The 10,242-nt window shown below is 40.1% G+C and overlaps 1 protein-coding gene across 1 annotated transcript; it reads right to left on the reverse strand.

The window, feature by feature from the left end:
* Positions 1-2,356: 2,356 nt before the first annotated feature.
* On the reverse strand, positions 2,357-7,695 carry fgf7 (fibroblast growth factor 7). Its single transcript, XM_028402213.1, has 4 exons — positions 7,388-7,695; positions 6,510-7,124; positions 3,679-3,785; positions 2,357-3,552 (listed from the first exon to the last, which is right to left on the reverse strand). The coding sequence occupies exons 2-4, from the start codon at positions 6,793-6,795 to the stop codon at positions 3,337-3,339; spliced, it is 609 nt and encodes a 202-aa protein (XP_028258014.1). The 5' UTR covers positions 6,796-7,124; positions 7,388-7,695; the 3' UTR covers positions 2,357-3,336.
* Positions 7,696-10,242: the final 2,547 nt, after the last annotated feature.

The following is a 10,242-nucleotide window of genomic DNA, read 5'->3' on the forward strand; positions in this document are numbered from 1 at the left end:
GTCTTCTTTTAATCAAAGCTTATTGTCTGTCCGTGTTGATTTAATTCAACCCGTCAGTAAAAGTGTGTTATTGCGGCGAGTTGCTGGAGGTCCTGACCCTCTTCCACGAAAATCTGGTGTTCTGGGGGTTCCGTGCTAAGGGCTCCAAACACAGAATTCCCCAGGTTGCATAACAACAGATTTCCTCTGGGGAAATGAAGGTTTACGGCCCTGAAATGTATCAAGTTCAGCTGTGAGTTCCCCCCTCTCCTCCCTCTCAGGGCCTCCACCTCTCCCCCCCACTGCCCCAAGACCACCTCTCTACATCGCACGAGACTCCTCAGCCTCCCTCTCTGTGTTTGTCTTCACTTGCCTTGCTTTCTCATCCTCCCCTCCGCCTCTTTTTTTCTGCCCAGTGCTGTTCACAGCCAGCGCTCTTGTAGACGTTGCCCTTGTCTGCGCATGTAGCTTGTAATATGGGACATGTGGTTTGTTGTGTTTATGCTTCCACAAAAGTACAAATGTAAAACTGCTGTTGTGAAGCACTGTGATGAATAATTGTCATGGAATCATTATTCATCCAGGAAGGTCCATTAGCCTGCACAGTAGCTCTGTTAGCTGCACAGAAATAAAGAAGTATGTGGACAAAGACATTATAATGTCGTTTGTGAAACTTAATGTTTGCCTGTGCTCTAATCTAGATATTGTGAAATTAATTCTAATATTGACCCAACCAAAGCATCTGCTAAGATATTATGTTAATTATTGTTACTACAAAAGAAACATATATATTTATTCAGTGACAGTATTACTGGACAGTATAATTAGCTCTATGCTGCAACAGTTGTTTAATATGTTCAAAAAGTGCTGAAATGATTTGTGATTTCAGGAGCCCGCTATGAAACAAAATCTGTAAATCCTGGACTACCTTGCGGGCTGCAACGATTTATGTGTGTGATGTGCCTGCGTTGCGTCTTTCCTCTTGGAAGCCTTGCAGCTTCACGGCTGTGACAGTTCTCTCTCATTCTCATTGGCTCGGGCTTCTCCCCCCGTCCTGATGGGAATACACAGCCTTGAGTCTGAAATGTGTTTACATTTTGAGCATGTTACAAATTATCTGCTAAGACTAACTTTGCGTGACTTGGCAGAAGCCCTCACCTTGCTCAGATGTTGTTTGGGTCAAATGTGTTTCAGAGGTTTGCTCTCTCAATTTGACTGTCTTTATCTGACAGGGGTTCTCCGAACCAGATGTGAACCCAGGCGAAAGGTAAAGCCTGCTGCTCCTCGTTGGTGTGCGTTAGTGTGCCTGCACACATGTGTTTATACACGGTGCCGGCACCCTGCCAATATGTCTGCACTGACAAGACCCCACTTTTACTTGATACAGTATAAACTCAGAGGGAATTAATGTACCATTTGATTTATCCTTCAACTGATAAATGACATTTCTTCTCTTATCAGCTTGAGTGATCTTTTATTATGACCCTATATTATCTGAGGAGGACACTAAAGTTTTCCCAAATGTTGCTTTGCAGTGTGTATTCAATCTCCATATTTTGTTATCTTGTCATTAATCAGTTAAGCTGGGAAATTGACTGCTTAATATCTCCTGAGGACTGTGGTCTGTTGCTCCATGTGTGATGCATTTTCTTTACAGGATTGTGTGAATTGTATTAGAGAATAGGTCAGGGCAATCCCCAAACAGTTTCTCTCTAATGAGATTAAAATCACTGCAGAAGGCGGATCAGACATTTTGAATTAATGTGAGGCCAAATCTGAGCAAGATGTTCCGAAACTGGAAAAACAAGGTTAAAAAAATTATCAATTATGTATCCATATATCTATAATAAATTCTGGAATCATGCATGAGGCATTATTTAGTATATATATAGTTTTTGGCGTGACTATGCAGTAAGCATGATGGTCCACATGAAGTAAAGGCTTATTTGACACAAACTTATTGATTGTTCTGGACCTTCTGAGAAACTTCTGAAACGTCTGTGATACATTGCCAGGTTAAAGATTGAAAGTTCTAGTTTTACTTTTTTTCAAATACTATTCTTTGTGCTTATTTAATTATTATTAATTTATCATTGACAATTAAAATCTGTTACATCTGGCTCGTTAACACTCTACAGCAAGTGCCAAGTGCAAGACTAAAGCAGGTCGAAGTCCTCATAAATATAGTTGGATGTGCTAGTAGCTTGTTGACGGTACCCCCCAAAAGAAAAACTGATTACCTAATTGTGAGTTCATTCTGGGGTCTTGTATACCCCCTAGTGGACACCACAAACACCACAAATACAATCTGGAACACTGTGCTTCAACAGGTTCAGGCAGAATAATGCACACTGTAAGGAAGAGTGACACTGAACACTTAGCTTATCTGTTTTTATGTATAAATAATACAAATAACTTACAGCCATAAATGATACTATCATATTATAGCCAGTATTAGGATATTGCAGTGATATTATGCAGTGAGAGTTACATTTAAAATTGCATCACCTGTGAACCTTTTGTCATGCTGAGTAAAAATAGGAATACCATAAGTGAAACTAAAGAAACTCTCTGTACAAATAAATATGGGATTATTCACTCTGATACAAAGAGATCGCATAGCATACACATTTATTATGTTGTTCACTTTCTTTTTTTTAAATCTGGATATCTCTTCAGGAGGAGGAGGAGGAGGAGGAGGAGCAGCAGCGGCAGAATACTTGAACATTTTCCAAAATCACACCTTAGTAATGGAGAGGGAGTCAGTGAGCAGCTTTCAGACCAGAGCCTGGTCTTCAACAAAAGAAAGACAGATCAAAAACAGAGTATTCACAAATCAACCGTCCTGTGTGCGCTATTCTTGCATGCTGTTGTAAATGATTGTGTTTCTGTTTTGTGTGCTCTGAGCACTTCTACCATTAAAAAGACAAGTCCAGCTTGCTTCAGAACATCTCGGTCAAACGCCAAATCCCTGTTCTAGACCTTTGTGTTGATCTCCTCATCAGGCTGGGTGTAGATCATCTTTGGAAAAGAAAACAGTCCTGACTGTGCGTAGTAGTATGTTTTATAAGGAAATGTAGTATATAACAACTAAAAATAACAATAAGAATGAGTAGCTTTAGTGGTATCCATGATTTCTTGTTCTTATTTGAGGATGGATGGACTGCATTAATGTGCCTTAATCTTGATATTTGACAACATATTATGAAACATCACACATCTAATCTACAACTGGAAGAGAGTGGAGCGTGATGTTTGTAATGAGTCTACATGTGTCTGTTAACATATTTAATATGTGACTGAAATCATACACAATTTTGAGTCCTTTTTCTGCCCCCAACCCCCAGTTTTCTTTTTTTAGTCCACTCTCCTCTCTTCCTCTTTGCATTTCATGGGGATGAAGTGAGATGCTACATGCTCCCTCCTGGTCTTCTTCCCTCGCATCGGCCTTCCCTTCTGAGACAAGGCTATGAACATTTCTTTCCCATTTTTAGTCCACTTTGCGGAGGAGTAAGCGTTGAAGTAGTTTTCTAGGAAAACCTCCTTGAAGTTGCAGTTTTCATTGTAGATCCTCTGTAATGGAAACATATCGAAGCCTTAATACAGTGCGGTTTGTAGTTGCCAGCGTTTATTTATGTAATGATTCTAAATGAAATGTAGCTGAAAACAGCACATGTGACTTTAAAAGAAAAATATTACCTTGCCTTGCAGCTGTCCATTTTTATTCATAGAGATATAATACTGGCTCTTCACACCTTTGATGGCCAGTATTCCCCCTTCAGACACTGTCCTGATCTCCAGGATACCTGCCAGACAGGAAAAATGAGACATATTACAGGACAGATAAAGACACTGTCAACATCCCGCCTTCACTCCAGCTCCATGCACGGCTCTCAACATTCTTCATTAACAAATGTGATGGAAGTTCCTGTGATTAATCAGTCTGTGGTCTCTCTGGCTTTATTCAAGCCTTGTTAACTGGCCTGGGTGGCCATTACACAAACCACAACCTATGCCATTGCACATATGGGAGACAGATTAGGCCTCTGTCTCCTGGGATTGAGAAAACTACCTCCTTGCATGTGCTTTGCACGCTACGTTTCGGGCCTGCTTTTCAAATCTGTGCAAGGTCAGAAACACTTATGTCTGACTTGTGATTTTTGAAAATTATTTTATGCTGCTGCTTAGGAACAAATGATACATTTAACCATGAATATAGTTATTCGGTAGCAGCAGTGTTGCACTGAAATGCAAGACGAAGAAAACAGGCCATAATCTGTCATGATGACTGGCTGAAATATTTTAGAAGCAGGTAATGTAAACAACAACGCATCTCGAAATAGAGGGAAAAAATGTTATATAAGCCCTTATTTAAACGTTTAATCCAACAGCATGCATTGTATTTCAGGCGTGATATTTAGGAGTAAACATGATTTGAACACATGTATTTTAACAACCACGTCCAGATCATAAATTTTTAGGTTTTAGAAAAACTTGTTGTTCACATTTAAAAAAACAATTGCAGAAATTCTTTCATTTGACAGGCGACTCCATTAAAGCTCTTCACAGTGACACTGAGCATGCTGCATTTTAGTGTTTGTTAGATCACAAACAGATGGCAGTCTCCTAATCTTGGAATGTTGTCTGAGCTCTGCTAGCGCCTGATATTTGGCTTATTATTACTGATCTTTAACTGTTTCCTTGTATTTATTTATTTAACCCCGCAGGATTCTGTTTGCCATGACTATAAATGATCCCAGAGTTTTAAATGATGATTTTTTTGAGCCACCGATACTTTCAAAGACAGCTGACCATTTGTTTGGTAGATGTAGATGTAACTGTGTGTGTAACAGTTGTTTGGTGTGCTGTGGAAACACAAAACACACACACACACATATTGTTAACATTTGGCTCAGCTTAAACTGAATTACCATCGCTGGCTGCCCCTGGCTAAGTAAACTAACTTGTGGGTAATTCCTAATTTTGCTTTCTCTGAACAGTGTTTATGTTGCTGCAGATAGACTTCCAGGAATAGTTACTCCACTGCTGTGCATGTTGTGATTAATACAGACTTGTTCATATAAGAATAGTATACACAGTGTGAATAATATTCTGTTTATTCAAATGTAAATTTATTTCTTATGTGCAAGGATGCTCAAATAATGCCTGCTTAATTACAAAAATAATATTTCTTTACATTATATTCGTCTTCCTGCGCATTAATTTTCTGGATTTTCCAGTTGCTATTGTTTACAAATCATTGATTATTAAGGCCAAATACAACTTTGTTTTTCATCAACATTGTCACATTTTGGTTACATTAAGCTATGTCATTATCATTTAGACATAATGATAGATTGGTCAGTGATTACTTCTATGCTACAGACGACAACGGTTTGTGTGTATTCTGTTTTTAGGCCTGGCTGCAGGCCACACGCCGTTGTGTTGAATCACCGCTTTGGTAGACTTTGAAATTTTGTTGTTTTGTACATAAAAGCATTAAAATCTCCACTGTAGCTAATGTAAGCAGCTTTTTGGGAAAGAAAAAATGCTTAGGCACAAACTTTTTTTTGTTCCCTAGAAGTAGGCCTTTGTTAAAGAGGCACATGGAATGTGGCAGCCAAAAATAAGCTCCAAGCTCCAAGTTTCTCATTTTGGTTTCTTCTTCCCAACCGTTTGACAAAAAAAAAAAAAAAACTTTTTATGTAATTGGTTTCTTGTTCACTGCATTAACAGCATGAATCACTGATTTATTACATATACTTCAGTACCAGGCTGGTCTCATCAAAGGATTATTGGTTAAATTTGTGTCTGCTTTTAGCGTGCGATTGTCAGCCACATATGGGTGGATCAATTTTTTTCTGTTTTTCATTGCCAATTGTTGCACAAGCATCTTTTCCATGAGGCATCTTCATTTCAAGCCAACATTCCAGCCACAGCCGCACTGTCAGATAGGAGGAAATGATAGCTACTTAAAACATCCTCAACATGACAGCGACTTGTAGTGCTGTCCAGAAACACAAGCTTTCAAAAATGTTGGCTAGAGAGGATTGACTTATAATGTCTTAAATTGCAATGGGAAGCATATAAAATGTACCATTAATTACTTGAATGGCATGCAATATGTATGGATATCATTCATTTATTTACATTTCTAATTGTGTATGTTTGTGGGAGAGTCAATCAGGCTAAACAATAGTGAGTCAGTGCTGGTGTGAGGCTGGGGTCACAGGGGCACCGGCACCCATAAGTCTCTAAAACCCTTCAGTTTACTTCATTACAGCTTGTGTTGTAGTTTAACAAGCCAAAGTCCCCACCTGCTTCATTTTAGCTCTGTCACTTTGGCTCATTAACACTGTTATTACACTGTGGTGAAGCCTGTAACAATAACACATCCCACGTGCGTCACCTTGACAAGCCAAAACTTCTACACCGAAACGTCACACAAACATGAATTAAAATTAGTGTTGTTTATACTATTAATAAATGCAAAGAACTGTCATTATTTAAACGTAAAGGCTGATTCTTACTGTAGCAGTTGGTGGGATCTTGAGTCCCGTTGATGTTGCCGGAGTCGTCAATCGTTAGGAACCATTGTGTGCGACTGAACAGCTGCCTGATGCGCACATCTCCACCCTCCATGTAGTCGTAGTTCCTGGTGTGGCGCTCATGTTTGGAGCAGTTCATGATGGCAGCAAGTTGCTCTGGAGTGCAGTCACTGTAGACCACACACACACTGCCAAACAGGAAGATCGCGTGCAGGTACAGTCCCGAGAACAGATTTTGAAGGTTCCATGTCAGCATCCATTTGCGCATTATAATACAATGCAGTGGGGATCAATGAACAACATACTGAAATGCGAGATCTGCACACTATTCCTTAGCCCAGTGACCCCCCCTGACCTCTGACTTGTGACCTCTGGGTCCTCGTTCCTAAAACGGGGATTCCTAGTGGGATGTTGAGACAGGGCAGCCCTGAAGCTGGTTTTAAGGTTGGCTCATGAAGAAGACAGGTGACGGTATGATATGATGATGTCTCTCTTTAGTCCTCAGTGACAGGGCACGTTGTCTGCTCCATCCTCTTGAGACCATAGTCCAAAAAAGGACATCATAATCCAGTTTAGGAAATGTAATGCCAAATATCACTATAAAAAACAAGTAGACGGTTATACTTTAAACCACAATACAAAGTTTTAAAGTAAAGTCCTAAAGTGAATCTCACATACACTTCATAAACAACTTGCATTATACAATTGCAAACAGTAAGTAAAAGTGTTGTTGTGATACACTGACTGGCAGAAATAGTCTCCCAGAACAGTGAAAATCAGCGCTGTCTCCTCTGTATATACATACTACATACTACATACTACAAGCAGAATTTCCTGCTTTAAAAAACATTTTGACTTACATGTGGTGACAGCAGTTGTCGGAGGTGTGTTCCTTTGCAGCAGGAGTTTTAATCTGATGTCTCTTCAGATCTAAAGCTGCAGCCTCGTCAGTTGTAAACCAAGCCCTGTCATGCAGTGAAGCAAAGCAAGAGCTGGGAGCTTCTGTGAATTCCCATGTATGCTTCTCTGACTCTGGCAGGCCAACTCTGTGCATCTTCCCCTGTCGTCGTACACTGTGCTTAGATAAATGCCTCCTGCTGACCTCACTTGAGAGCAATTAGATCCCAACCAGTCAGCTGTCCCTGGCTGAGATGCAATGGAGAAACACCCTCTGCCTGCCTCTCTCTGTCACTCGCCCACCAGACATGAGAGGGAGCTATAAACTCTTGGAATACCGGGCTCTCCTTGGTATGCACTTCTAAGTACTTTAAGAACATTTGCATGCACACTCACTCTGGCAGATTTTACTGCAACCAAAAAAAAACAGCTTGATCTTAAATGGATTTCTGCTGCGTGTTACAGATCTCAGTGTGACTCACATTCATGTCATGTTACATTTGCTCTAGTGACAAAGCTTTAAAGAATCTCTTTTCTATCTTTTTTAACATCACAATTAATTAGTGGTTTTACTTGGTTGCTCTGAATCATTGGAAAGGATTTATTGACGCAAGTAAAAAAAAAACTTCAAAGAAGTCCTTTAGTTCTCATTTTTATTGAGTGTAATAGTGTGAAGCGATAAGTTATGACTGGCAGGTATCCATCCAAGGGGAGAAAAACAGAAGACATAACAGCTCACAAGTAGTCATCTATGTGTCAGGGGTCATGCACTCTTTCACTTTTCATGTTTGTATTTAGTCACAATTTATTGCCCTACATACCTGGCCTTTCCTTGGACTCACTACTTCAAAAGTTTATATGGGCCCTAATGACGTGCTCCCCCGGGGAGGTCAGGGCTGCAGGCCTGAGAGAGAGGGACTTCTGGCCACAGCAGTTCTCCTTCTCATCTCCAAACTGGTGGTCGTAAAGACCTGATCTATTAGGTGTCACTGTGGCCTGTTCATTTGTCCCTTCCATCACCTCAGACACAGTTCACGCGCTGGTCCCTTTGAATGCATGGGCCAAGAAACCTACACTTAACAAACTACCACATGCTACGACCATAAAACCTAAAATTAATCATAAATCCTTTAATGAATTAACATCAATAAAATGAAATCTAATTTTGTTTAAAAGACGTTAGGTAATACGTTTTCAAACTCTTATATTTGAAGTCAGCAGCTGAAAAAACTGGGGTCCATGTATTGACACTTCCTCATTGTGGAGGTGTTTGCATGACCTCAGGAGCCCTGTTGTCTGGGGCAGGTAGCACCTCGTAAGGTTTCCTGAGGCAGATTACTTCCAGGAGAGAGACCAGACATGCTGAAGACCCATATGAAACTAACAGAAATGAGTGACCTTGCCTGGACTTTAAAAACTTCCTCTCTCTTGCAGGCATGTGAGCAGAGCTTACAGGTGAGACCTTTGTGTATGGCCCAAGCATGTGTGATGGCCATGTGGGCTCATTTCCTTTGTTGGCCTATAGGTTTAGGTGTAGTTTGGCCTGTCTAAGGTCACAGTTCCAGGATAAGGAACCAGATTTCTGTATATAGGTTGAATTTGAGAGCGCATCCAAGCATGTTTGAAGAGGGTATGGAGGAAGCATTAACTTGTGGAGTTTAGGAAAGAGATTAGGCCTGCATTGAGGCCAGGAACATTCTTTATTAAATTTTCAGAAGTTTGAGGCAGTATTGGATTATTTCATGTTGCAGTATATCTTTGTACTTTCTGCCCATTACCTACATGTGTCCTCTGTGGAACTGTTGCTGTTTTATTTTGAAAAGTAGCTAAAGTCTTGAGCTTCCATTATGACATATCCTCTCTGGCTGGCTTGAAATAGCTCAAGGACATTTTAGATCATTTCACAGACTGTCACTAACCTGACCCAGATTTAGGAATGATTGAAGGTGCTGCCAGTCCACCACTTTCTTTGCCACATGTTTAATTATTACAATGAGTAACCTCTTGATGCAAGGTCACTTCCTGTACGATCAGTCATCCACATGCTGACCAATCAATGTTATGAGGCTAGGGTTAGGATGTTCTCAGTGTTGGCTGGATCGTTGGGATCAAGGAGATGATGTTGCCAGTGGAACACCTCTGAAATAGCTGTTAAAAAGAACCTCTTTGTAGAGTTCTTTTACAAAAGCTCTCAGTTCACAGGTCAAGTGTGGCGTCATTGACCTAATGATGAGGAACGAGGAGACAAGGACGTTTAGGACTTAACTCTTTAAATTTCCACTAACATATGATGTATGACTATACACACATGACCTTTGAGTTGACATAAAACATATTTTTGTTATTATTTATTCTTTTCTTACATATTTTTGTAACAGGTGATTTATCTTTGTCACAGAAACTGTTTACCAAATGTTTATTGTAAAATAGTTGACTGTCTTGTCAACATTCTCTGTGTTATTCTAAAATTATTTTCCCTATAGTTGTGTAATAATTGTGTACGTAACAGGAGCAGTATAAGTCTCATGAAAGTGCCAATTGTACGTCTACATCTCATTTATGTGGAATTTATACAGAAGAAGAAATTTCTTGTTCTTAATTCTTTTCTGTGTGTGTTCATGTATTCGTATGTGTGCGCTCGCATGCATGCGTGTGTGTGTGTGCAGGTAGTTTGGTTTTACAGGCTGAACGGCTGCCTGCTGCCATTCAAGGATCAAAGGCCCAGCACTGTCTGGAGTTTACAGTAGCATAGGAAGTGCAGTGGCCGTGAGGCAGGCACACTAGACCTGCGTGAGTGAGCCTCTTTAAATCTCAGTGA

The sequence above is a fragment of the Parambassis ranga genome, chromosome 3 (genome assembly GCF_900634625.1).
Source record: "Parambassis ranga chromosome 3, fParRan2.1, whole genome shotgun sequence".
Lineage (NCBI taxonomy): Eukaryota > Metazoa > Chordata > Actinopteri > Ambassidae > Parambassis > Parambassis ranga.

Coding starts and splice junctions, on each gene's coding strand:
- fgf7 (XM_028402213.1), bottom strand. CDS start 6,795: ATGCGCAAATGGATGCTGACATGGAACCTTCAAAATCTGTTCTCGGGA. Junction 3,786..6,509: donor AGATCCCACCAACTGCTACA/GTAAGAATCAGC, acceptor CCTGTCTGGCAG/GTATCCTGGAGATCAGGACA. Junction 3,553..3,678: donor ATGGACAGCTGCAAGGCAAG/GTAATATTTTTC, acceptor TTTCCATTACAG/AGGATCTACAATGAAAACTG.